The sequence below is a fragment of the Citrus sinensis genome, chromosome 6, assembly GCF_022201045.2.
Source record: "Citrus sinensis cultivar Valencia sweet orange chromosome 6, DVS_A1.0, whole genome shotgun sequence".
NCBI lineage: Eukaryota > Viridiplantae > Streptophyta > Magnoliopsida > Sapindales > Rutaceae > Citrus > Citrus sinensis.
Window position 1 is genome coordinate 19153488 of NC_068561.1, and position 27905 is coordinate 19181392.

The 27905-nt window shown below is 32.7% G+C and overlaps 6 protein-coding genes across 12 annotated transcripts; all 6 read right to left on the reverse strand.

The window, feature by feature from the left end:
• Nucleotides 1-2456: 2456 nt before the first annotated feature.
• Nucleotides 2457-7798, reverse strand: LOC102609268 (uncharacterized). Of its 4 annotated transcripts, none has more exons than XM_006492823.4 (2): nucleotides 7647-7798; nucleotides 2457-3180 (listed from the first exon to the last, which is right to left on the reverse strand). In XM_006492823.4, exon 2 carries the CDS (start codon nucleotides 3123-3125, stop codon nucleotides 2703-2705), a length of 423 nt encoding a protein of 140 aa, XP_006492886.1. In that variant the 5' UTR covers nucleotides 3126-3180; nucleotides 7647-7798; the 3' UTR covers nucleotides 2457-2702. The 4 variants fall into 4 exon arrangements, with proteins under 4 accessions (XP_006492886.1, XP_006492885.1, XP_006492884.1 ...); XM_006492822.4 differs by lacking the exon at nucleotides 7647-7798 and adding an exon at nucleotides 4221-4574; XM_006492821.4 differs by lacking the exon at nucleotides 7647-7798 and adding an exon at nucleotides 4176-4573.
• On the reverse strand, nucleotides 5653-7640 carry LOC112495492 (transcription termination factor MTEF18, mitochondrial-like). The gene has a single exon (XM_025093276.2). The coding sequence runs from the start codon at nucleotides 7528-7530 to the stop codon at nucleotides 5773-5775; it is 1758 nt and encodes a 585-aa protein (XP_024949044.1). The 5' UTR covers nucleotides 7531-7640; the 3' UTR covers nucleotides 5653-5772.
• Nucleotides 7799-9541: 1743 nt separating the features above from the next.
• Nucleotides 9542-11853, reverse strand: LOC102621541 (transcription termination factor MTEF18, mitochondrial-like). Its single transcript, XM_052443327.1, has 2 exons — nucleotides 9806-11853; nucleotides 9542-9723 (listed from the first exon to the last, which is right to left on the reverse strand). Exon 1 carries the CDS (start codon nucleotides 11552-11554, stop codon nucleotides 9833-9835), a length of 1722 nt encoding a protein of 573 aa, XP_052299287.1. The 5' UTR covers nucleotides 11555-11853; the 3' UTR covers nucleotides 9542-9723; nucleotides 9806-9832.
• A 478-nt stretch (nucleotides 11854-12331) lies between these two features.
• On the reverse strand, nucleotides 12332-15448 carry LOC102608982 (UBP1-associated protein 2C-like). The gene is made up of 7 exons (XM_006492820.3): nucleotides 15187-15448; nucleotides 14600-14720; nucleotides 14250-14393; nucleotides 13740-13936; nucleotides 13525-13600; nucleotides 12753-13118; nucleotides 12332-12654 (listed from the first exon to the last, which is right to left on the reverse strand). The coding sequence occupies exons 1-6, from the start codon at nucleotides 15336-15338 to the stop codon at nucleotides 12774-12776; spliced, it is 1035 nt and encodes a 344-aa protein (XP_006492883.1). The 5' UTR covers nucleotides 15339-15448; the 3' UTR covers nucleotides 12332-12654; nucleotides 12753-12773.
• Nucleotides 15449-16970: 1522 nt separating this feature from the next.
• Nucleotides 16971-19024, reverse strand: LOC102621262 (myb family transcription factor PHL5-like). Of its 4 annotated transcripts, XM_025093288.2 has the most exons (9): nucleotides 18916-19024; nucleotides 18707-18807; nucleotides 18417-18589; nucleotides 18142-18295; nucleotides 17956-18032; nucleotides 17780-17822; nucleotides 17647-17701; nucleotides 17484-17553; nucleotides 16971-17170 (listed from the first exon to the last, which is right to left on the reverse strand). In XM_025093288.2, exons 2-9 carry the CDS (start codon nucleotides 18744-18746, stop codon nucleotides 17081-17083), a joined length of 702 nt encoding a protein of 233 aa, XP_024949056.1. In that variant the 5' UTR covers nucleotides 18747-18807; nucleotides 18916-19024; the 3' UTR covers nucleotides 16971-17080. The 4 variants fall into 4 exon arrangements, with proteins under 4 accessions (XP_024949056.1, XP_052299288.1, XP_024949055.1 ...); XM_052443328.1 differs by having other exon boundaries at nucleotides 18417-18807; XM_025093287.2 differs by lacking the exon at nucleotides 18916-19024 and having other exon boundaries at nucleotides 18417-18907.
• A 3072-nt stretch (nucleotides 19025-22096) lies between these two features.
• On the reverse strand, nucleotides 22097-24607 carry LOC102608693 (myb family transcription factor PHL5). The gene is made up of 6 exons (XM_015525401.3): nucleotides 23665-24607; nucleotides 23358-23556; nucleotides 23135-23251; nucleotides 22990-23044; nucleotides 22838-22907; nucleotides 22097-22672 (listed from the first exon to the last, which is right to left on the reverse strand). The coding sequence occupies exons 1-6, from the start codon at nucleotides 24127-24129 to the stop codon at nucleotides 22475-22477; spliced, it is 1104 nt and encodes a 367-aa protein (XP_015380887.1). The 5' UTR covers nucleotides 24130-24607; the 3' UTR covers nucleotides 22097-22474.
• Nucleotides 24608-27905: the final 3298 nt, after the last annotated feature.

Below are 27905 nucleotides of genomic sequence, written 5' to 3' on the forward strand. Positions count from 1 at the left end.
TCCTGGATCCGATCGACATTGACACTTTCGCTAAGACTATGTGAAAATTGAAAAACATCTCCACTCAATTATTACCTTCTCTTTAAGTTGGTGCGTTTCTTTTTACTCTCTCTGTCCCTGCAAATTCGGATTAATAATAATAATTTCTTGGTGAGACCATAATCCTTCTAAAGATTTGAAAATTTCAACCCACTAGCACTAGGTTGATGATTTCAAAGACTAGTGTCACATATTTACGTGCAGGATGCAAATTCCTATACGTGTCATTTGCACTTTCTGGACAATAGCGTTCAGGGGAAAAAATATATATATACTTAATTCACACATTTCTGGGATTAATTTTATACTATACTCGTGTCTAGGATTAATCAAACAAATGGTTTAAAGAATAAGAAACTAGAAATCTAAGCGCCATGATAAATGAAGGGTTCGGTTACGTTGAAATCGCTCTAAGGTAAAACACTCTTGTATAACTATACGATTAAAATTATAATGAATTTTTTATTATTTATCACTTTACATATGTGGTTATGATTCGTATTCTATCTTAGAGCAGTTTTAAAATAGTTATAGCCATAAGTGAAAGATGTATTTACTATATTCCTCTAAAACAATCTTTTGATCAGATTTTTATTATTATTATTATTTTTTACATCAAATTATGACTTAGTCTTATAACTTGATTTATGGTTGGGTAAAACTGCACTAATTCTTAAAAAAATTGGTTGAATTTGGTATTTTTCTTTTTTTTTAAAAAAAAATTGAGAATAAAAATCCAAACGGATTGGTACTCGGTTCAAATTCTCAAAAACCGAATCGAAAAAAAAAAAGTTAATATTTTTATATTAAAATGGTGTCCCGTAGTAGTATTTTATAGAACGTAATAAAATAAAAAAATATTAGAATTTATTAAAAATATATATAAAAACATTCGAGGAACCAAGACCGAACCGAAAATCCCAGTTTCTGATTTGGTTCTTATTCTGATTCGACTCTTATCAATTTCTTAAAATTAAGTATCGAACGGACCTGACCAATTGCCCACCGCCCAAAAATAAAAGCCTAGGCCGTGACAAGCATATATTAACACATTTTCGGGGCTCCTTTGCCCAACAAACACTTTAGTTCAGCTTGCTTGCTTGCTTGCTTACTTACTAACGCGTCTTGTTATATTAACTCAAAACTTATTATTTTTGTACCTGTGACTTAAATTACCACCTCCGTACCAGTTTGTGGTCACAAAAGCCAGAAATTACTCACATGTCATGACTCTTGCAAGAATCCGCAACATCTGGAGCAGCTATCATCATCTAGAATGGAGATCATTGCAATTAATGCACTTTTCCACAGTGAAAACAGTTGATTGCCATAGCAATAATCAACAACGAACATGAAATGCAGAAAGGATGCGCGGTAGAATGCAGGCTTTGATATTGCATTGAAATGAAAAAGGCTTCATCCAACCACTCTGAACTGATACAACAAAATTTGTATCGTTTGGTTAATTTAGGTTGTCCAGCACATGTATTTTATTACATTTGCATAGTTCACTGCTTACTAAACCAGTTCAGCTTATGTGCTAATAATCGAACATTGTATTCTCCTCTAAAATAGACGCCGCACTAAATTGGTGTGCATGCAAAATTTCATTCAAACCATAGGTTTATTTCACCAGCAGTAAGGAAAGCCAAAAAAGAAAGCATGCAGAAACTCCAGCCCGACTAACCATGCATGTCAATGGAAATACAAATTTGCATACATGAAGAAGGAATCCACTTCTAAAATGATTCTTAAACAAGAAGTGATGGTGGTAGTAAAACAATGTACCAGATACTATAGAGAATAATAAAATGATGCTGCTAATAACAGGGAAGGCAACAGACGTGTAGATAATTCCCATAGGATGAATTGGAAGCAAGACAATGCATCATCCTCGGATATATCTGAACCTTTCCCACTATTTTTATCCATCTTCAGTTTTCAACAGTAAAAAGATTCCCACAATCAATACGCATAGCTCAAAAAGCCTAAAGCCTTCCATAAAGGCTTCCGGTTCACCGGCATTCACACATTATTCACACATAGCGTTAGTCGACGCCCTTCCAGCTCAAAGACTTCAGTTTCATTTCTGAGCCTAAACCTGCATCAGTGTATGCATTTGCACTAGTAGTAATTAGTTAAACTGACAAGATTTCTTGAGTTATATAAGAGGTCTTGGAACCAATTGTGCTCAGTTTAGAGTCTAGGTGGGGTTAGTTTGTCAATAGCTTGTGCGGTCACTCAAGATTTGCTCCTTTACTTTATGCATCTTCCAAAACTATATGTCTTTCTTTTTTCAGGAGAAAATGAAATGAAAAACAAGAACTAGGTAGAAATTTTTCTGTATGATACCAAGAAACGTGAAGGTGGTCAAATCTATTTTTCTACCAGGGGGAGAAAGAGTGCCAACAGCAAAAGAATGGCAATGAACTTTGACTGATAATACTTAGTAACTTCACAGAGGATTACAGGCAGTACAGTATAAATTCCAGCAAAACCTTCCAACCAAAATTTTCCATTGGAAGAAATGGCCCTCAGAAAATAAAATAAACAATAAAGCATATGCTGACAGAAGCATCTGGAACCGTCAACTTCACTACATTCAACAACTTACACGGCAATAGAAAGGAAGGTCTGAAGGCATCACAAAAACAAAGAGACCATCATTTGCACACGATACCAGCTTCGGCAGCCCGACGGGGCTTGTTTTTACGCCTACTCCCATTCTGTCGGAATCCAACAGACTTTTCTGTGTCATCGGCGCTTGATTTCAATTCAATGCCATTCTCATGTTTCTCAATGGCAATAACATCCTTGGCCTGGGTGCTCCTTTTACGCTTCCTTCCATTTGCTGAAGCAACCACAGTTTCTGTACCCTTGATAGAGATGGAGCCATTTGGATTATCACCATCTTCTTCTATCTTCTCAGCTTCTCTTTCCTCTTTCACATCATCCTTCAGCGGCTTTTGTAGCCTTCCTCTTCTCCTATATGCCGGAAGCTTTTCCTCTTCCCCACTTCCACTCCCAGTATCCTCCCGAGAAGTAACTACAATTGGCTTTTTCCCTTTCCCTCTACCTCTTCCCATACTTTAAAGTTTAAACACCCTCACAAAAAAAATTTCCGGCAGCTTAAAATGATTACTGCAATGCAAAAACAGATAAACTTAGAGGCCAGAAACAACATTAAGTTAGAAAAAGAAATCCCATTAGGACAAAAGTACTACAACAGTTATAGTTGACAGGAAAACCAATGTGAACCATTATCCACAAACAGAAGAGATAAATGTGAGCCATATCGTTCAAAAAAAAAAAATTGAAAATATTTTCAGACATTTATATCCTGTGAACCAAAAGCATTAGTTGTTCACTCTTATAAACACCAAAATGCATACAAATGAAGCACTTACATTCTATATTGAAAATAAACATAACTCAACATAGCTTAGAGCCCAGAAAAATGAGGTGGTCAACTACATGAATTATCTTTTGCCATTCTGCTCTTTTTAGGGAGCATTTCCCATGAAAGCATATCTAAATTTTCTTAACGTCGGCTTGGTTGCACGGTAAAAAGAAAGAAAATGCAACTTCTAATCTATGATTAAATAGAAGAGTGACATCAAACATGTAAGAAAGTTCTATATTGTTTGGACAAAGTTGAAGTTTTGTATCCCCTGTCCTAGTCAGAATTACATATTCAAATCATAGGTTCCTTCTTTCTCTGTTCATTCCAGTTCGGCGCAACCATATCAATAAAAGAGAACAAAGAAATGATCTTAAAAAGCAAAAGCAAATCTTAACAGCCCACAAAAAAATGATTCCAAAACCAAACAACAAAAATATTATTCCAAAACCAAACATGCAGACAACTTCATTCCATGAATCAAACAACAATTGATTCATGCTAGCTCCATCTGATCAGTAAAAAAACAAAATCAGTAACCTTCTGAAGCTTCCAATCAAAAACAAGATAAACTGGAAGTAAAGTTATTTCTTCAAGGTACCAAAAATCAAAGGCAGACATCTAACAGCAATTTTATATTCTCAGCAAACAAACAAAATGCAATCACACTAAAAACAAAAGCAAAATAAACATAACTTTATATCACAAGTGAGAAAATAAGAAAAATGAAGTTGACCTCAAAGCATGTATCCATTTACAGCATCATTGATACAAAACCCACCTGTCAAAATCTAATAATAATCAAGAAACAAACTTTCTCTCCATAAAGCTAATGGGTTGTGATTTTATGAATGGTTTTTAACAGTGGAGTAAGAATGGTTGATGAAGTGGCTCAAACAAGGACCAAAATGAGAAATGAAGAAAACCCAGATCAGCAAATGATGCGATTTATAATATTTTCAGAAAAAGATTGAAACTTGTTGAGATTACTCAATATCCATATAATGGAGCCATAGTTAAGTTTTCAGAACTCAACCAAAGGGCGGATGCAGAGAGGGACAACAACTGTAAAGAAAAGAAGTGTTAGAGGTGTTAAAATGATTTTACACCCGTTGTGTTTTCTCTGACAATTTATTTTTCTTTTTTTTTTGTTTTTAAATTTAGTACTTATTTATTAAGTGCCACAATTATTTTTTATTTAGAAACAATAATCTTTGAAGCACCAAGTTATATACACTATAATTTATATTTGTATTCGTAGTAATTTTTCTATTTTATAAGATAATTAAAAGATTTTAATTAGTTTAATTATGCACATAAGGAGCTGTGCTGTGAACCATTTATTATCACTATTATTTCTTCAATTTTGAAATTGAAGACCATTTATGACCATAATTACGAACAGGTTACGTCAGGTGACGTTTCAAGGCCACGTGTACGTAAAGCTCAAGTAACAGTCATTGCTGATAAAGACTTTTCTCTATAGTGGCATACAGATCCTATGAACTCACTTTGACTGACAAATGCAATCTTATTTTCCACGCGGTTACCACGGCGTGAGGGCACTGTTCATCAGTCGAAGGCGCGTGTTCGATAAATGACACGTCCGGAGATGACCGTCACGAATGGGATTGGCCTTGGCTTCTCTGCATCGCTTGATTTAGCTAAAATCACCCGCTTTTGAATGAATTATTCTTTACCATCTCGACAAGTTTTTGTTCAAGTTGAGAATTCTCAACCTCATTAAAACATATATGTTATAGTGCACAAATAATGAAATGAAAAGCCATACAAAAGGTCCATTTTCCATATAACCAGTCTCTATCATAATGTTCATCACTCAAGTGCATTGCTAAATTTGTTACCATGTAAAAGCAACATTTGAGAGCTTTAAAATGAAGATGATGTCACATTCAATACAAAATTAATGTAGAAATGGGAGGCACAAATGTGGTGGTGAGAAATACTATAGGTTGATTTCAATTTCATGCAGCTTTTAATCCATGAGTGGATATTAAGCTTCTGTGGGTTCAAACTTTAGCTAAATCACAGTTACAAACTAATGAAATGCCCCAATGCAGATCTACTGATCATCTATAAGAGAACAACGACTGCAGCACGATTACCTGGTGATGATTCCACTTGAGCTTCATGCATAGGCAGCACAGCTTATGCTGCTTCAATAAAAGTGGCTTCAATCAACATTGCAACCATAAATAATAGTTGATGTACCCGTCAACTTATAGAATTATAGCAATTAATACCCTCGTACAATCTAGCTACAGACTACCATGGAAGAAGCCAGGAAAGCCTAAGTTATAGAAGGGTATCTATTAGTCAGAATTCTTCAAACTTTGCCAAACTTGATGGCCTCCAGGATGACGATTTACATATCTGGTAACAAATAATTTATCTGAGCATGTAATAATAGTACTCAAAGCCAACGTAGGTTCTACTAACTTTCTATCTTTAAGCCAATTGTACATCGATAACCTACACTTGACCGTCTTCATATTATACATAAGATACTGAGGGAACGGTTTTAAAGATGAGATAGGGTAGCCCAAATCATTTACAAAATAATCGATCTTTGTTTTGAGGACTTCCTTTTTCTGTTTGAGGATAAGAGGGGCTACTCTTACCATATCGCAAACATCCTTCCGTTCAAGGCCAGCTTCCACAATCAAATCAAATCTCTCCCGAAGATCCCTAGCTCTTGTTCGGAGATCCTTCAGTGCTGTTTCAAATTGCTTTGAGTTCTCTTCAAATCCCACTTCCAACAAGAACTCAGCCTTCAGCGTATCTGATTCTTCTTCTTTCAGTTGTAATCTTGGTAATGGCTTTAGTCTACACCCCATAACCCATTTCTTCATTTCTTGGGGGTTCTCCAGGATGATTGCACAAAGACGCTTTTTTCCAACTTTCAAGATCGTCAGTAAGCTGCTAGTTTTCTTCAAAGCACATGTACCCAGCAACACGGGATGGGTACGAACGATATTCCCAATTTCCTTTGCCTCCATCTCGATCTCATTTAGGAACACAACACATTGCCTCAAATTCGTAAAAAATTCCCCCAATTTGATTTGTGGGAACTGCTGAAACATCAAACATATCTCATTCATTGAGGTTCCAAATTTCAGTAGAAAACCAACCAGTGAAAGTGCCATATTCCCGGAGTCCTCTAATAGAATTTCAGGATGCTGCCTAATTAATATTCTTAACTGCTCCTCGCTGCAGCCAATCTTGCTACAAAAGCTTAAGAAACTAAACATTGTCCTCCAATTGAAAGTACTTTGCTCCGTCGAATGTTCCCCAATCCAACTAAATTCAATTCCCATACTCTTAAGTATCTCTAATACCTTTATAAACTCCAAATTTACATCCCCAACTAAAAACTTAGGATTACGGACAATAACTTTACGTACAAACGACTGGCTAAGCCCCAGTTTTTCAAAAGCTTGAAGCTTTGAACGCAAAACTCCAAAATCATATCGAAAAACTTCTGTTGCCTCTTTATAGATCATCCCTATCTTTTTTCGTGCAAAACCATAGTTACAAAGCACATGATAGTTCTCCAGCAACAAATCATCATCATTCAAAAATATCAAATCGCGAGGAAGAAGATGACTATATTCGCAAGGCTTCAATCCCAAACTCTCAAAGAAAGGCTCAAATTCGTTAACAGGATGGTACCGGAAAAACCTAGTGATTGCCCTTCCAATATTTTCCTCATTATCATTACCAACCTTATTCAAAATTTTTTCAAGAAAATAAGGTGAGTTTTTGCTCATATGTTCTGCATCCAAGAACTGTAAGTTCCTAGTCGAATGCAAATACTCCAACAAAGCAGCTTGTGCTTCTCTAGTAGCAATGGGCACTTTACTAACATCTCCACCACTACTAACATCACAATATGCATCATTATCAGGTTTAACAATTTTTTTTGTTCTATAAAGTCTAGGGTTTTGAACAAAATAAAATGACCCAATTAGCCGAAATAGAGTTTCTGATGATCTAATGTGGTTTTGGAAACAATTTGAAGCAACCCATCTGAGGATATATGTAGTTCGAAGTTTCTGCAAATGGTTCATGACTGTAACTAAGCGTAGTGATTGATCAAGAATAACAAGAGAGGCTAAGTTTAAAGCTCAAATAGAATTGAATATGGAGTTTCTAAAAGAAAAATAATTTAAAAAAGAAATATTACCTTTGATATGGGTTTATTAGTCTCAAATATCTATGCTTTTTAGGGGCCTGCTCTTGTTTTGACAATTCGCCGCCATGTATGTGCTTACCTTCACTAGTTATGTCTGGTTCGCGAAAGTGTGATGCCTCTCTCTCGGTGGCATTTTGGTAATTAGGAATTAACTTGTTCTGTTTTTTAAAAAACAAGTCCTCTCTTCCTTTTCTCTTTTGTCTTTTGACCCCCTAATTTCTTTTTTATTTATAATTTATTTATAAATTTATGATAATTTTATTTTTTCATTCTCTTTTCCTCTCCTCCATATTAAGATATTTTACTCTTTTTTTCTCCGCTTAGATAATTAATCAATCATTAATCAACAACTCCTTTCAAATTAAAATATTATTAACTAATCAATTATCTCAATTATTTTTCACATAACAACCAAGATAAAATGCAGCAATTTGATTTGAATATTTAGATGACAATTGTGAAGCCATGGCAATTGAATAAATTAAAATAACAAATCAAATTTATTAGTTATAAGTCATTGATGTTATATCAGTTTAAATCTATGGATAAAGTTTAAGTTTGTTATTTTTGAATAACTAATAACTTTGAAATTAAATTGTATTGTAGTTATTTTTTATTTAAAGTCTAGTCTGCATATATTTTAAAGTGGTGACCAAAGTGTAAGGAAACAAGATAAAATACATAATTTTTATAATTATTTATTTAATAATTTATTTTAGTAATGTCATACTAATTTTATTTTTTAGGCTAATTTATTAATTGAATTTTAATGTGATGTCATTACTTATCTCACTCCTTAAAGTAAGAAAAAAAGTTATAGAGTTAGATATTGATGTTTATTTTTATGTCGAATCAAATTTTTTAACTTGAGAAAGCCTACCCATGTTTTAAATTGTTTAAATTATTTACAAATTTGAATTTATGTATCAGAATTTTGAAACGTTTAATTTTTCTACAATTTTAGTATACAAAAGGATTATAGCATTAATCACCAACCTATAGCATACAAAACTATGGTACCGTGCAACAGTTGCACCACAATTTTGTCCCAAATTATATAAAGAAAGAAATCGATTAAAAACAATTGTGTGGCTGAAAATTATATTAAAAGAAATAAATTACCAATTTTTCATCTGGGAAAATTCTAAAAATACCTGAAATGTTTGAAATTTAACTTTTTTCACCGTTTATGTTCAGAATATAGATCGTATGGTTTATGAATTTAATAAAGAAGATATATGATAGTTTTGTTTATAATTTCATCATATAATTACAGTTACTGCATAAATAATATGTTGTAAGTTTCTTACCATTATAATTTTATCATATAGATGATATGTTATAAAAAATTTAAAAATATTTATGTGATGTCGTATTTTCTTGGTACATAAAAAGCATATGTCGTATCAACTGATATAATCATTTAAATAAAATGAATTGTAGTTTAATTGTTTTACATTAGTAAGTATCAATAAATTTTATTTCATTTAATTATTTTACATTAGAAAGCATCAATAAATTGACATATATAAATTATAATTTTGATTAATAATACCATAACTACAAGGTATTTTATTAACATAAAATTTATTTGAAATTGTTGTTTTAGGCGTAACTCATTTTGTTTGCACTAGACATAAAATTAAATTTGTAAAAATAATTAATTTCCAAGCTTTACATCCCTCAACTAAACGCAACCATAGGAAATTAATTCTTTTAATTAATTTATTTAAGGCATAATGAAGATCAAGGGAAAACTTTATGCTGACATGCAAATTTTTGTTTAATGAATATCCATTGTTCAGTTAATAAATTGCCCATATTATGCTGCATATATTAAATAATGCTTTGTAAAAATTTGATGTAGGAGGTAGCAATCAAGAATCTTCAATAAGCATACGGTGATAGCTGGCATTTCAGAACCAAATTGGGTTCTTACAAGAAACTTATTTTGATTCCTATTATAATACATGGAGAGTGCTTAAACTCAATTCGAAAGTATGGTAGTTAAAGTGTTTGGTAAATACCCACTTGAATCCTCCAACAGCTACGGATTAAATCACAATACCTCAATCCCAAAGAACAATAGTCAAAGTATTCGGTTAACACCCACTTGAATTCTTCAACAGCTGCGGACTAAATCACAATACCTCAATCCCAAAACAAGTTGATGCCTTCTACTCTTCAGAATAAATTTGTTTCTTAAAGGTTTGCCAGACTTCAGGTCCTTTAGGATGACGATTTACAAACTGCTGCATAAAAGTTTTGTTCGAGTAAGCAATTAAAGTACTAGAGGCCAGCCTACCATCTATCCATCCCTCATCTTTAAGCCAATTATACATCAAGAACCGAAGCTTGATCCTTTCTTCAGTATAGTTAAAATATGATGGAAATGACACTAGAAACGATAAAGGATAACCTAGATAATTCACAAGAAAATCAATCTTCGATTTGATGACATCCTTTTTCATATTAAGAATCTGTGGTGATACTCTAATCATTTCGCAAACATCTTTTCGATCCAAACCAGCATTCACGAGACAATTGAATCTCTCCTGGAGCTCAGCTCCTCTTCCACGAAAATGCTTGAGTGCTTTTGCCATTTCATTTGAGTTCTCAACGTATCCCACATCCAGCAAGAACTTAGTCCTCAGCAGTTGTGATCTTTCTTTCTCTGCTGGTAGTCGCCCAACTCTTGAACCCAGAGCCAATTTCTTCAATTCAAGTGGATTCTCCTGAATGTATTCACAAAGTCGCTTTTTCCCAACATTCAAGTATGTAAGTATGGTATTTGTTTTCTTCAAAGTACATGAACCGACCAACAAGAAGTGACATCGGAGGATCTTCCCAATCTCATCAACCTTCATCTTAATCTCAAACAGGAACAAAAGGCACTGGTTCAAATTCAAGAGAAATTTCCGAACTTCGATTTGCGGGAACTGCAGAAATATCGAACATAACTCATTCCTCGTAGAGCCAAACTTTAATAGCAGCCCAATCATTGTAAGTGCAATAGAACCTGAACCCTCGAAAAGAAGTCCTGGGTGCTGCCTAATTAATCCTCCTAACTGCTCGTCACTGCAACCAAGATTGCGAAATAATCTTAAAAATCTAAGCATCATACTCCAATTAAAAGTTTCTTGTTCTAATAAATGTTCCTCGATCCAACATGATTCAATTTCCATACTCTTCAATATCTGTAATACCTCAACAAACTCCGTATTAACATCACCAATCAAAAGATAAGGACTACAAACAATAACCTTGCTGATAAAAGACTGGCTAAGCCCCAGCATTTCATAAGCATGAAGCTTTGATTGAAAAACTCCAACATCAAATTGAAAAACTTCCCTCGCCTCCTTTAAAATCTTCCCTATCTTATTTCGCGCAACACCATAATTACACAACACATGATAGTTTTCAAGCAATAATTCATCATCACTCAAAAACATCAGATTACGCTGAAGAAATGGACTATACTCACAGGGTTTTAATCCCAGACTCTCAAAGAAAGGCTCAAACTCATTAATAGGATGATACCGCAGAAACCGAGCAATCAACCGTTGAACATCCAACTGATTTTCAAACCTCTCTATGAGCTTTTCAACAAAATGTGGTGAGTTTTTGCTCATATGCTCAGCATCCATAAAGGGTAAATTCCTAGTCAAATGCAAATATTCTAACATTGCAGCTTGTGCTTCTTTTCTAACAAAAGGACTTTTGCTAACATTTTCATTACTAAATGGTAAACTTTTACTAAACAGCCTAGGTGTTTGGGCAAAGTAAAATGAACCAGTTGGCAAAAATGCAATTTTTAATGATTTTTTGGGATTTTCAACAAAATTTGAAGAAACCCGTCCGAGAATAGATGCTATTCTACGCTTCTGCAAATCAATCATGAATCTTTCGATGAGATATGAAACCCTAACAAAACAACAAAGCCGTAGCTCAATGGATACGAATAAAATTGCAATGTTTGATTGCCTATCTTACCTTGGAGCTTCTTCAGGATTTGAAGTTTTAGCAGAAGTGGTTTTGATGATTCAGAGGCTGCTCATGTTATGATTCCCGGATGGATTTTGAACGATGAGGCTTCACGTTCGTACCGGGAGTCACAGGGTTTATACTTTACTGGGGCTTTAATTTACTAAAGAAGACGATTATTAGTTTTTTTTTTTAAAGTACTAATATTTTATGCAACCAAATAATAATAATAATAATAATAATAATAACTAACTTAATGGAAACAGAAAATAAGTTCCGGTAATGAAGAAAAAAAATTTGATAAATTGACATCATTAAATATTGTTTTTGACTTTGATATTTATTATTAAACTTATAAGATTCTTTTATTGAGAGGTTAATTTACATGGCTAAATTTGTGTTAAGATTTTATGTCAAAATTTGAGACTTTATAAGATCAAATAGCGAACCCAGATGCCACATATCCCAATTTTGTATGTAGATGCCACATATCCCAATTTTGTATGTAATTATTGCCATATAGTAATATACTAATATCAATTTTTTTCCTGTAACTATTAATATATGGTTTAAATTCAAAATAGGAATTGTTTATATGAATTCTAGCATTTCTTTTAGTTAACCATCTCATTATCCAAATCAAAGAATAAGTCTATGAAGAAAAGGAACAAAGAGGGAAAAATTTAAAACGCTTTAGAAGGCCAAAACAAAAAGATAATTGAACATTATTTTTTCTTTTTGAAGTGGAGGATAGCAAATTCTTGCCAAGTAACTACGAGCCCCATCTTCTCTACCAATATCAATTTCAGAACAGACACTCCTAAATAATATTATCAAATACAACAATTCTAATACTCTAAGCTAAAAATTACAGAGGAGACTACTAAAAAAGGCCAACAATAACATCTTCTAGTCTACATCAAAACTTCAGCTACTTTGTCACCGAAAAGGGCTTGTGAGTTTTGATCCATGCTTTCAGTAAACTGTTTCCAAATCCACGGCTCCATATCTTGAACTGCAAAAACCAGAGGATAAGATTGCAGATGAGAAAGAAAACAAGGTGTTGTTAGAAAAAGAAACAAGAAGGAAACAGAGGTAAAACTTGCATATTACCATATTCAAATGGGGTCTAGGTTAATGTTTGTAAAATGGGTATCCACCCATTCCTACAGGAGCAGTTGCTGGATGTCCAATGGGACCAATAGGGTCTTTCTTTAAGGGAATCGGTGGATAAGAAATTGGAGGTTGCGTAGGATACGGCACAGGTGCTGTATTAGGACTTGTGTAAGAAGAAGTGGGATATGGTGGTACGTTTTGTGGGTATGAGTAGCCAACAGGGGGAGTGTTAGCATGTGCTTTTCCAGCCTGTGGATATCCGGCTCCCAAAGGTAAAGGCACTGGAACCACAGCTGCGGGTAATTGTGTTTGCGGTGGCTTGCCCTTGTGGGTATCAGCAAGCTTCACAATGATAGTCCTTCCCTACAAAAAAACCCAAAAAAAAAAAAATCACACACTGGATTCACGCGGTTGGATCATGTCCTTGCAAGCAATTAATACTGAATCAAAAATCACACAGTTGGATCATGTATTTACAAGCAATTAATACTGAATATTAAGTCCTAATACAGAATCAGAATGATCTTCAGAAACAATTTCCATCCCCTTATGAACAAATTTCTCCCATGTTTAAATTTCGGGTTACAGAAGAACAAAGGGTTATCACTGAATTTAGGTTTATATATGCAACAATGGAACTGCAGACTCCATTGCTTGGTGTTAAAACCAGAATACTCTACAAGTGCCAAATATTAAGCAGACAGTTTCTTACCAAAAGGTCATGTTTCAAGCACGATATACTGAATATCAGGCATTTGAGTACACTTACCCCAAGAGTCTTGTGTGGATCATCTACGGCTTTCTTTGCTGCCTCGACTGTTTTGTATGTAACAAAGCCAAATCCACTACACGAAACGGAAAAAGAACAATGATGCTTGACATACAAGCGAAAGCATTTCTAAGTATAGAAAGACAAATAAGCCAATTGAAGAAGCATTTCCCAAAAAACAGACAAGAGAGTCAGAGACAACAATAGTATTATACCGTGATTCATTTGTGTCCTTGTCATATGCAACTGAACCTTCCTCAATCTCACCATGTCTTCCAAAGAAGTTCAGCAGCACCTCAGTTGTTACTTCTGGTGACAGGCCCCCAATGTAGAGCTTCCTCTGTGCTAAATCAGGCACAGCACTCACCCCACTTAATCCCTCACAAGCTAAATTACAGACAGCCAACCGACCCTGGAAATAAATTAAGAAATAAGAGTTTGCATGAAACTAGTGATCAACAAAAGTGAAGTCACAAATGTCTAATGAGATATACGGTGGTTTACATTCTAATAATTGCAAAAACAATAAAAATTAAAAATTAAATACAGCTGACAAAAGGTCATACAAAAAAGCCCCATTCGTCCTATGTGTTACCTAGAATACCAACCGAATTAACTGACAACCAACTAAATAAATCTGCATAGACAAGTGATAATGTGTGGTTCGATTTTGCTATCAAAGGAGAGTCTGTTAGCAAATGCATAAGAAGTGAAACAGTGCTTACGTCAATCAACTTGCTAGGTGCTCTTAGCGCACTCTGGGTTGACTCCATGTGCTTGTATGTTATGAAACCATAGCCACGTGATTTTCCTGTTGCTTTGTCATAGATGACAGCTCCTTCTTCTATTTCACCATGCACTCGAAATGCCTATGAGAGAACACACCCTTGAAACTTTCAGACAAAAGAAGCATAATTGAAAATCTCTGAGAAATCCTTAAGAAAAGTAATGAAAGGAAGACGTCAACTTATCAAGACAAAATAATCAGTTTATTTCTTATAATTTGAGTTACCCAAAACATCTACCACTGGACACAAAGCACAATGGGCAATCATCAATCAGCAAATACACTCACAGCACACAAGGTTTCCGAAGTGGTATTCCAAGCTAAGCCACGAACAAAAAGCTTTCGATGAACTGGATCTGCACTGGCGACACTTTTTATTTCTTCTGCAATTGAAGGATATTGGGACCCTCTTTATGCGTCAACATGCAAACAAACAAACAAACAAACACACACGCACAGGGTCAATCACACCCGCACACAATTTTGCACGACACACGTATAGCACCACACACTCACTTAACACAAGCATAAGAAAGAATCCAACAAACCCTAAAATTTTCTTGTACTTAAATAGAAAAGTAACCTAATAGTAATTTTCAATTTTGTACATCTAAAGGCCATTTGCTTTCAAGCTCCACAGTGTATACTTCAACAAAATTGTTAAACTCAATCAAAATCCTCAATTAACAAACAACAAGTTAATTAATAAAAATAAAAAAAGCTCAATAGAACTCTAAATTAGAAACCTTTGCCTCTTAACTAACTAAACCCAGTAGTCAAAATCAATTCAGTCTTAAAAAAATAAAGTAAAATAACACGTGGGCATAAATAAAAATTTCCAAACAAAATGATTGGAAAAGGAAAAGGGAACGTACAGTCTAGAGAGGAGATCGACGAGCTGGGACTTGGAAAGAGGGTCGAGTAAAGAACGCAGGTGATCTTGTGATGACGATGAAGATGAATTAAAATCTTGGCCGTTGATTAAAATATTATCATCCTCCATCTTCCTCTTCTTCACATCCTCCATTCGCTTGGGAGTGAGAGTCTCTGTGTGCGCGCGCGACGCTAATGATTGAGTAGTTAGACTTTGTGGCTGTCACGAGCTCTAACAGGCGTGCGATTGGTTACGTTTTTCTCTTTTCAATTTTTTCGATTATTTTGAAGTTAGGGAGTAGGCTGTTCGTGTTTCCAAACAGTCATTTTAGGTTTTTTTTTTTTTTTTTGAAAGAGTTCCATTTTAGGTTTAAAATGTTTATTTTCTTTGAAATTGGCTTTTATCATATAGTTCCCTAAGATTTTGTTCGTTTACTAATGAGATAATAGTTTTTCGCATGTTATTAAATAAGTCTCTGCATTAGCCTTTAGCCTTTTACCATTGAAATCCGGGTTTCTACGTTCCACAGTTCGAGGTCAACGCATTAATATATATTCAAAATTTAGTAAGGATAAATTTATCTCAACTGATGTAATTATATAGTATATGATGAATAATTATTAATTTTTATCACTTTTCATCAACTGGTAATTTTACCGGACACAAACTTTGTATCCAAATTTTCTCTTTACAAGTTTTGAAGGCAATATTTTTGTACTTTAACTTTTATAATTTTTCAAAGTTAACATTTTTGACCCATGATAATTTTTCCTGTTAAGATAGGATCTTGCGGATCCCGTCTTATTTGAAACATATTTTTATATCTTAAATTAAAGTGGGACAGGAGAAGAATAAAAAATAAGTTTTGCCTTTATTTGTGGGATAGTAGAAGGATTTAGCTTCAATTTTTAATTATTTTATAATTTTAACTTAAGTAACATTCAAAGTTGAAACCTAAAGGCTAAAATTAAATAATAAAAGTAATATAATTAGAAAATTAAGTGTCAGCCAAAAGCCATAATTAAAATTAATAATTTATAGAATAGTAACCCTTCAAAACTCAGCCACTTTCTCAAATTAACACTACACCATTACTTTTGGAAGTTTTTATTAATTTTCGATTTATGCTTGTGGCTTTGGAAGTTAGATTGATTTTGTTTAGAGTTGAAACCTTGAACTTTTGATTTTTCTTTTGCCATTAGTTTGGTTTATTGTTATATTATTAAATTACTAAATATTTTAACATGACTAAAGTTAGTTATTGTTCAAATTTATAGCTTTTGAGGCCTAAGTCTTAATATTAATATGCAATGGAAGTAAATAAGTAATTAAAAAATATTAGTATAAAATTATATTCGAATATGCACGTAATCAAAACAAAACTATTATTTAATTATTCTACTTTGTATGTTTTCAAGATTTTTGTTATATTGAATTATGATGATCCTTAAAAAAAATGTCAAAATCTATTTATTTACATTTTACATTATTCAAGAATAACGAGATATTCAATTGGATAGGAGTAGGACAAATTTTTATACCAAAAAAAAAAAAAATGGAGGGGAACGGACATTCTTTTGTCTTACTTGCATATAAGAGACATGATTAGGATTAATAAATCTCGTACCATCCCGTCTCATTAACAACCCTATGTGTGGGCCCTCAAGTGTCTTCTTTTATTAATTATGCTTCTTCTCCTTTTTTTTAAATTATTAAAATTATTTTTTAAATTATTAAAATTCTTTTGTATCATTGAGGTTTTGTTGGGGAAAGAAAAAAATTAAATTATTACTACAATCATTTTTGTTTTTCTTGTGATTATGTTGTCAATAAACTACAATTAATCCTTTTCTAACATGATCTCTGTCGACATAATTATAATCGTAAAGCTCAAATTATTTCTGGTTTGATTTTAATTGCTTCTCTAACATCATCTTCACCTGCTTCCCTTGATCCTCAATCAGCTTTTGTAAATTCATTTGCATCTGTAGCAAGAAAGTAATAAATTAAACGTGAGGTGAATCAAATTAATCATTTTCATGAAGATGATAATCATTGTTAATTGTTCCACAAAATAACCCAATTTTTTTTAGTATTAGTATTTTACAGGTCAATTTATGGCATTAACAGAAAAGTAGTAAATTATTTTGTAAAATATAATAATAAATTGGACACTATTATTTTACAATTTTTAAAGTAGTAAGACGATTTTAACTCTTTTTTCTTTTTTGAAAAAAAATATCGTACCAAAAAGTTAAAAGTTTATAATAGAAATTAAAGTTCTATAGAAATACATGCCTCTAATTGATCATGAAGATGCTTCTCGAGTTCTAGCTGCAATTGAAGTGCCTCTCTTATTTGCATGCCCCTGCATAAAATTAATTTAAGCACATAATTTCTGGAATTGTTATGAACAATATCAAGAATGTAGAAGGAAATTAATCAAGAAGAGTTTGCGTACATTTTCATGTAAAGCTGAGGTATATCATTGATACAAACTGTTTTCTCGGGAAATCCTGCAATTTTTTTTTTTTAATTAACAGATATTCAAATTAAATAGAAATATATTTTTTAAACAAGAATTGATTAATTACCTTGTAAAGACTGGTCTGATATGAGCTTCTCGGATCGATATTTCTGACAAGCAGCAAGAGAGAAATAAAACAAGAAATATCAGATCTCATGTTGAGATAAATCACAATTAAAATTTCATGAAGTAAAAAGAAAAAAAAAAACAGCAATAGCAGTTGTTTAATTAATTAATAGAAACCTGCAAATGACTTTTTACTTGTAGGATACTCAATTCTTTCGATTTCATCAGTTTCAGTATCGCCTTTGGTGTTGCCTCTAGGATTAATCAATTCACAAACAATGATCATCAAAAATTAAAATAAGTAAGTACATAAAATCATTAGCTAGATCCTATATAAATTATTGATCATATCAATTTACTCACTCTCAGAACCTCCAAGGCGATTAACACACTCGACAAAATGTTCATGCAGATCCTTAGTCCACGTAATTCTTTTTTTATTCGACAAAATGTGTCGATAAGAATCAGAAATCAACCCACAAGAATGCTTTTCTTCTGAAGAAAAAATGCTCATATTCTATAGTGATGCAAAAAAAAAAAAAAGGTTATATACACAGGTCAAAATTCAGAAAAGAAAATAATCGATTGATGTAATAATTACATATATTATATAATGTAAGGTAACACAAGAAACTTACTTTAGTATTTTGGCTGCTCTCAGAAGGAGTGGGAAAGCTGCTATTTTTTCTGGGAAATTTACTGTTGCGGTTGCTCGATAATACCAATGATTCCAAAGTGTCTAGCTCAGACAACTTCTTGGAAAAATTATCCCCGGAAAATTGATTTGATGGTGGTAATGAAGCTTCTATAACTTCATTATTTTTGTGTTGATTTTGATGAAATCCAAAGAAACATTGATCTGTTAGATAAAAAGCAGAAGCCAGTTCTTGTAAATGATAACTAGAAATGATGCTTGATGGCATTTTACCAGGCTCCAGGTTTTGCTTTTCTTGTGATTGTGCTTCCATGGATAGTATTTATTGTCGGAGTGCAAATGCCCATCCTTCAAGAAGTGTTTGTAACTTAACACTGATATATTTGGGAAGAATATTGGTTACTGGTTCTGAAATCAATTTCTTGAACTTGATCTTGCTAATCAATCTTTGATTACTCACTAAAGTAGTATTAATTACTTACCACATTAGTCGAATGTGACATTGACTGTGAAGATGGGAACTCACACCCTTTTTGTAATAATTAAATCACTAATGAAGTCTCGATTGGCCAGAAGGAAAATGCCAAATTTAGACAACAATCATCGTCTGGTAATTGACTATACTTCTTGGCTTTATATACCCCTGACTAATTTAAAATCTTATTCAAAATTTTAATTTGGTCAATCAATCAAAGTTACCCTTTTTTTTTTCTTTCTTCCAACTATGACCTCGCTTTTATTTGAGGGAATGTCGTCATGCCCACAGTTGCATGCCTCTTTATACAAAGACCTGCCTGTTAGTAAATAATTTTCTTCTTTTTTTTTTTAATAGAAAACAATAAAAAAATTAAATAGAATTCTAAAAACTACTTAAATACATTTTCAAGATTGTAATTAAGTTCATGCATGTCTCATCACACGTACGGAGATTCCTCTAGTACGATTGTTAGGCATGCTTGCAGTACAGTTTCACGCATGCTTCTTGAACAGTTTCAGAAGTTGAAAACAAAAATGACAATAAAGTGGCGACATACATCCGTATCAATGATTAATGGACGGCTTCAAATTGACATGGCAACCGATGACGACATTGTTTCAACATCAATTGTAGTGCTTCATCCTAAAGAGTTCTTGGTGTTTAATCTAACGGATCAGAATTTTCTCATAATTTAAATCTTTCCTTACTAAAAAATTTATGAATGATATAAAATAATAAGGATGTTGTAATTTTTTTCATTTTCTTTTAGTCGACATGTTACTTGTACTTATAGTCGAGTTTATTATTCTTATTGTAAGTATTAATTAATTCAACTAGTTAGTATATCTTTTATGATAGTACAAGATGTATGGTTCAAAGGAGAGTCTATATCTCCTATGTGAGCTAGAATATATAATAATAAAATTAATTACAGTCCTGTGTTGACTGTGTTGACTTTGTAGACATTTGCACATTTGGAGGAAAAAAGAAAAATCCTGAAGGTGCTATCTAGCTGCAAATAAGTTTCTTTACTTTTGTCCTCGTTATCTTCTTCTTCCTCCTCTTATTTGTATACATAAAAATGTTGTATTTATTGTATTGATAATGAAACCATCACATGTCATTTCTAAAATACAAAACCTTGTAGGGATAACTGTAATCATTAAAAATTTATTAAGAAATAATGATATAATATAGTTCAAGTGTCATTTATTGGTATTCGAGTATTTTCAAATTTTATTGTAATCTTTAAAAAAAAAAAAAAAAAGATAAAAGTTTTAGATAGGGGATGAGAAACCTCACCAATTAAACGTCAGTTTTTACTCTCTATTATTACTCAAACTACGCAAAACTTCTTCATGGTCAGTTAAGTTGCATTCGTGGTAAAACAATTTTTTGGCTATGTCACTGGCTAGAACCCCATATCTTCAATTGTATATTGAAAATTATCAAATTAATTTGCTTTAACGAGCTAACTTAGCTAGGAAATGAAGTGGAAAGTTCCTGAATTTTCTGAAACATCAACAGTTTCTATGATAAATATTGGATCAGCTTCTGGTGAACTATCCAAGTTTTGAGTCTTCAGATGATTTTTATTTTGCCTTTTGTTGATGATCAAACAACTCTTTGAGCTTCCTCCCTTACTCTTCAGTTCTCAACTGTAATTGTCTCGGAACCTGACCAGGACAAATAATTGGAATCAAATTAAGTACCTATAAGTGTACAATACTCAATAGTATGCTTTTACGGGCACGGCTTCAATACAATTGATATGTGGATGATCGCCCCTCCAATGTAAGGTTCTGTTGCAAGTCTCAAGTTTTTTTCGTTATGGATCGCAACTTAACTTGAAATTATGATCTTTGCTTTTAATATTGATAACAATCTTAAATACGACCAGCCTACCACGTCATTTATACACGAATCATATAAAAATTTTCCAACAATAACAAAATTAAAGTTGATGCAAATACCTCTAATTGCTCATAATGGATATGGCGTTGGACATCTAATTGGAGTTGGTAATGCCTCTTTGATTTAATTTGCAGAGCTTCAAATAACTTATTTTCTCTGATTTTCCTGGAACAAGAAACCGTATTCATATCTAATTAATGTTAGATAATACTAACAGGCATTGATTTTATCGGAGATGACTACCCTGAATCAGTTTTTTTCTGATATGACATAAGAATTTCATTAGTTTCTTGAAGTTCCATGCTTCTCTGCCTAGCCTTGTTTGCAATTTGGATAGCAGAGTCTGGTGAAGCTAGCCAGCTAATTTAATTAATTTGATTCAACAAGAGTCCTTAGCTTCTTGTGTGCATTCTCAGAGAGACAAGGCAAGAACTGTCCGAAGATTAAAACTGATTCTTGGAAACTCAAATGGGAGGCATGAAAAGCCGGCTAGATAATTGTTTTATGAAGTAAAAAACATTTTAAGAGATTTAAACACAAGCCACTTGGTCAAAACTAGGTCTAGATGGTTACCGCTTGTCCTGAAAACTTAAACTAGTAGATAGAGGCTCAACTATTTCGTATATGACAAAGAGTCTCTCACATTGCTCTCATTTTATAGGTAGCATCCATAGTTGTTGTTGTCTGGTCTTGACAATTTGAATTGTGCCCTTGATTCCAACAACTGAGGCACTTCTCATCTTATCCTCCCATGATGACCTTCATAATCATGTCCACAAATAGTAAGTCTGCTTGGAACTAACAAATGGATTGTATGTATACTTTTATTTATTTATTTATTTATGTATTCATTCGATAAAATAATGTCTTATGACTGAAATATTATAACAATCAATCGTAGTTAATTCAATGCATATTTATGTGCAAATTTTCTTAAATAGATTCATTACATTTAGTGTACTAAAGACTTTTCCGATTAAACGACAATCAAATTTGCGCCACCTATCTCTCTGATTTTTTATAAAAATTTTCTTTTTCACGTCATCCCTATAACCAATCAATAAAAATACTACTACATATATATTCACATTATACTATCTATCTTGTTGCTGGTTCTGATATGCAACAAGAGATATATGATGATGATGACTTTTCCTTCCAAGAAACTGAAAAAATTTTCTTGAAATTAACCAAACATTAAGAGAAGATACAATGATCATGGTATTCAACTCTGTTTCTCCACCTACTCATCGTCTGATGAAAACATGAAATCAAAATTTGAAACCTACTTTACACAGACCAAGCAGCAAAAATCAAAACTGTCGCACTGTATCTGTTACAAGATGATGGAGCTTGAATTAATCCGTACTAGATTCAATAATGTAGATCTAAATTTTATACACAAACCATTGTATGATTTATTAACAAGTAAAATATATATTTACTTCTTCTTTGTAATTATTTACTTCTTCTTTGTAATCACTTCTTCTGTGTGTAGAATCATAATGTAAATACTTCACTCTGTAACAGTAAGCAGCTATTTTTGATTCATTGGCACGAACTGTAATAATCTTTGCTTCAACCCCAAGTCTTCTCGTATAAAATTTTCAAACGATTTCAGCTTCAGTTAAATGAAACTAACTTATCTTTTACGTGAAATGGGAGTTTCCCGAATTCTCTGAAGTTGAAAATTCGATCCCTTCAAAATTAAATGGGGGGTCATCTTCTGGTACTTTTTCCAAATTTTGAGGCTTCGAGTGATCCTTACTTGCTTTTTGTTGTTGATCAAACAACATCTTGAGATGCTTCCCTTGCTCTTCAATTCTCAACTGTAATTTTCTCTGAATCTGACCCCAAAAAGAATATCAATCAAATTTACTCTGCCATTCAAGAATAACATTGAATTGCATGGAGGAAACAAAGATTACATTTTTGGACCATGGCTATTAAGGGAATGTTTGGCATTGAGGATTTTCATAGAAATTATATTAAACAAAACTTCTGGAATGTACCTCTAGTTGTTCATGCAGTCGCCTTTGGACATCTAATTGAAGTTGTAATGCCTCTTTGATTTGCAGAGTGCTGCCATAGACGGAAGTTACGAGTTGTTAGAAGGACTTCTAAACAATTATTTCTGTAAAATTCCAAAATATAATGAATTTACGCTTTGACATCGATTTGAGGCAAATCATTCAAGCTACTTCTTTTCTCTAATTTTCCTGCAAAAAGAAACAGAGTTCCTATCAGAATTTTGACCCTAAAAAGAAAAAAAAATCAATTTCAACAAAACCAGTGCAGATTTAATATACCTTCAGGAAATTCTGGGACGTACTTGGCCATTCGATATTTCTGCAAATGACTTTTCACATGAAAAATTGTCAATCCTTCAGAATCCATCAGCTTCAATATTGCCTTCGGCGTCGCCTCTGCAATTAATCAACCAATTCAAAAAAAAAAAAAAAAGTGGAAAAACAAATAATTAAAAAATTTTGCTCCTTCAACTGACAAAATTCAATAAATATCAACACTTACTGTCTGCTCCCCCTAGTCGATTCACACATTCGACAAATTTTTCATGAAGATCCTGAGTCCATCTAATTCGAGTTTTGTTCGTGATCACAGGTCCAGTTGAAAAAGAACTACTAGAAGAAAATCTTGGAGATTGCTTCTCTTGATGTGAAGCGTAGCCCTGTTGTGAAAGTGAAGTTAATCCATAACCATCATTAGAGACCTGAAGGTAGAAAAAAAAAACAAAAACTACCCACAATCAAAAACAAATTCTGAATGAAAAAAAGAAAAAAAAATGAATGAAAAGTCTCCAGGGAGGGAAACTACTTACTCTATGATCTTGATGTTCATCAAATGGACCTGAATATTGTTTTCCAAGGGGATTGATACACGAAGCTTCAGGGGATTTGTAAAAGTTCCAGGGAATTTCTAGAGGGACAGCTTGTTCAGCTGATAAAACAGAAAAATTTTCTCCAGGGGACTGATACAAATGAAACTGTTGTGAAGAATCACAAGTCCTGGAAAATTGTGAGCAGTTGTTACCAGCAGCTTGGGAATCATACTGACAAAACCCCATGTATCTTTCAGTTGCGTAAAAAGCTGAAGCTGGAGACTCAAACCGGCTCAAGATTGTGCTCGGAGATCGAGCATGATCAAGATTTTGATGCTGCTGGGTGGTTGTTCTCATCATCCAGGGCTGCTGGTGGTGGATATCGCCGAAATATTGGGATGGTGGCCCGAAATCCAAATGCTTTTTTTGAAATGTTTCCTGAAAATTAAGCTTTTGAGTATTCATTTCCGGAAGGTACTGCAAAAATTTATGAACAAGAACTTCTTGCTAGCCTGCTATGCATTCAGTTTTTAAATGGTAGAATCAAAATTATTCGAGCCCTAATTTGTTAAAAGAGAAGGAACCGCGCAACAAACACGGAAAATCTGAAAAGAGGAAGATGCAGATTGAATGGATAAATAATGAACAGACATGTCGTTGAATTCAAACTTATGGGTTAAAATTCTCTCTTATATTCCATAAATCTTCGGGGGTAAGACTTCATGTGTGTGTGTATGTATATATATATATTGGAAAAATGAACATTGATCTAATTGACAAAACCAAAGACCAAAACCTCAAATTTTTTATATATACATATAACATATATTAGAAAAAAGGATTTTTAACGTAATTTTGTCCTTTTTATGTTTTCAATTTCCAGAAATAAAATAAAAATGAAATGGAGAACCAAGAAAGAAGAAAATCTTTTAGTGTGGTTACAGAAGATACGATATTCGTCAGAGCGACAGGCTTTATCTTGGAGGCAAATTTGGAGAATATTGCTATTCGCATAGTGGGCTAATAATTTTAGGGAGACAAAAAAAAAACACACACACACACACACAATATTATGTTATCCCTATAAGGGATCTGAAGAATAAGAAATAATAATATTATTATGTTTTCCCAATCAAAAGAAATAGAAAATCTTCGCCTCCCCTACAATATTGCATCTTTTAAAGTGGGCACCCAGAATGAATTTAGATTCAATATTAAACTTAGTTTTGTTGAATTTTTTATAATCTTTTGTCACTTGTGCACTAAATCTAAATCTAAATTTGAAATGAATTATCAGAAAAGGTTTTATTATTTTTATTTATTTAGGTATCATTTTTTTATAAAGCAGTGGACTTGCAACTATAAGATTCTGAAACGTGTTCAAAAAACTTTGTATAGAAATGCGAAAATTAAACCAATTGGTAAGGAATAATAATTTTAATAAATTAAGAGAATTGGAGAGCCAAAGAAAAGGAATCCAGTAGGATTTCCATTAACTAATTTTTTTTTAAAAAAATATATAAATTAAATTAAACCAAAATAGCCTATTCTCTAATTCTTTTAAATTGTTTTAGTTCTATGATCATATGCTTTTGTTAAATTATATATAATCATCCCCAGAATATCAACATATGCATTTTCCACTTTCCCTCTTTTTTTATTATAATGGTTTGTTTATTAAATTAAATTAAGATTTGTATGTGCTGAAACAAAAATTAAGATTTATACTAACGCGCGGGGTACGTGAACGTATTAAAGATAAATTATTAACCCACACATGCCAAATATTTTATATAAAAGTAATTTAGACAGACAAATCCAACTCAAAATTGACAGCAACCAAAAAAATAAAAAACAAACAAACTTCAAAAGAATCATTACTTTTTTAAAATAAATTATGATTATCTGGCATTTGGATTTTGCATCATTAATTAGCTTCATTAACAAGGCGATTTAGTCACAGTTGGAGCATTGGAATCACAGAACTGCGCGTCTCTCCTTCCTGGATTAGGATGATTGAAAGTTTAAATTGAGCAAATTTTTTTTTTTTAATTACATGAGACTATTGTTCAAGACTACAATTCATATTACGTGAGATTACAACTGATATTTAAAAATCAGATTATTACTGTGATTAGCTTACACATCAATTCTTATGAAGCACCGTCCAGATTTTAACATTCTTTAATATTCGAGAGATGTCTATTTCACTCACATGACTATTATTGGGACTAGTTTACACATCAATTCTTATGAAGTACCGTCCAAATTTTAACATTCTCTAATATTCGAAGAACGTCTATTCTACTCACATTTCGAAAGAGAAAAAACTGCACTCACTCAAATTGAGGAAGAAAACTCGAACCCATAACCTCACAATTGTGAGGTTAGGGTTCTAACCACTAGGCTAAAGTCAAGTAGCTTTAAATTGAGCAAACTTATTTATTTTAGGTAATGGCTTACATGTCTTTATCAAATTATTTTTAAAAAAAAACATTATTGGAAGACAACAAATGCAACCACAAAATCCAACCCAGAAGGCAAATTTTAGTGAATTTAAAATGCAAAATGTGCAGATGACAGTTCACAATTAAATCATAATTTTTTTTTTCCAAGGATCAGAAATTACAATTTACTTGGTTTTGGTATATGTAGTGATTGATGGAGACAGCATTTGTGGGCGAACAAAGCTCATGCAAATTGGGAGTTGAGAACCCTGTTCCATGTCTTAATCAAATTGAAAATCAAAGGCATACAGAAATTACAAAGCAATGAAACTTTTTTTGATTGATTTTTGTAAAAGACGGAGCATATGCAGGCACAATTGTTCCATCAGATTAATTGGCACCTTTTTATTTTGCGATATAAATCAATCAAATTCCTCATGATTTTGACGCCTAGGTATTCGTCCAGCAGCATGGTGGCGGAATAATAACAACACAGCTTTCTAAATCGAAAATGTGATATGAGTCGTGTGTAGATAAAAAGATTCTTCATGTACTTGCAAGATTATTTTCAACTAGCCACAGAAGCAGAATAAAAACTTCTACGGAACTAGGCTGGTAATTTTTGTAAACCTGAAGTTACAATAATGTACATAGAATTAACTTTTTTTTTAATGGATAAATTAGTTATGAAATTATATACTTAGTAAATTTTTAACTTTCAAAAAATTTGACTATGAAATTTTCTCAAATTTTAGAAAATACAAATGTCTATTGGAAGCACCGATTGGCCATTGAACCTAGAGGCAATGTTTTGATTAATATATACATTATATCCAACAACAAACAAAATGCCAAGAGATGATTTCATGCTTATGTCTCTCTCATGCAATGCTGGCAAATATTAATGTAATAATGCAAATGATTCGTTGATGTATGATTCAATCTTTATCTTCTTAATCTCTCGGCGACGATAAACAAAAATTATTAATTTTATATTAAATCAACCAAGGCATGGTGTCACTTTCAATTCTTATGGACAAAGACTGATTGTACTTTCTGTTTTGAAAGAATCTCGTGTATTTGGGGTGATTTTAACGTTTTGATCCACATTTTTTTTTTCTTTTTCTTGGCGAAGGCTTAATTAAACATAAATTTTGTCAATTATCCAATAGCCCGTTTGGCACAGCTGCGCTGTGGCGCTTATAAAAAGAAAAAAAAAATTCTTCTCAAATATAGGTGTGAGGCAACTACACTGTGTCAACGGAGTTGCGTCAAACATGATTTAAATTAGGGACTTTTTAATATGATATCAATAGTCAAATGGTCTCGAATTCAAATGCGAACGAAAAATGTTTATGAAAATTGAGATGAAGATGATGTAAAAATTAAAACGACTGACGATATTGTTTAATAGTGTTTGTTCAACTGAATATGTCACACAGAAGAAGATGACTTGTCGTCTATTTTATATACCTTAAAAAATTACAACTTAGAAAATTTGACGTTATTTTGAGATTAGGGATCTTGAGCATCTCGTCATTATATATCCATATTAATTCCTCTTTATCCTTTACAATGCTTTCATATAATCTGTCCCTTAATAATTTGGAGGGTCATTTGGCCTCACTCCAAGAATTCGGCTCAATTTTATTGCCGATTTTAAGATTGTTCTACCTTTCCAATGGTTCATTAATCGTTACAAATGCTCTTCTCAAGTGTTCACAAATTTGAGTGATTGAGTCCCTTAATTCCTCTCCTATTTCATTTAAAATAACTTAATTAAATCATAGAAAG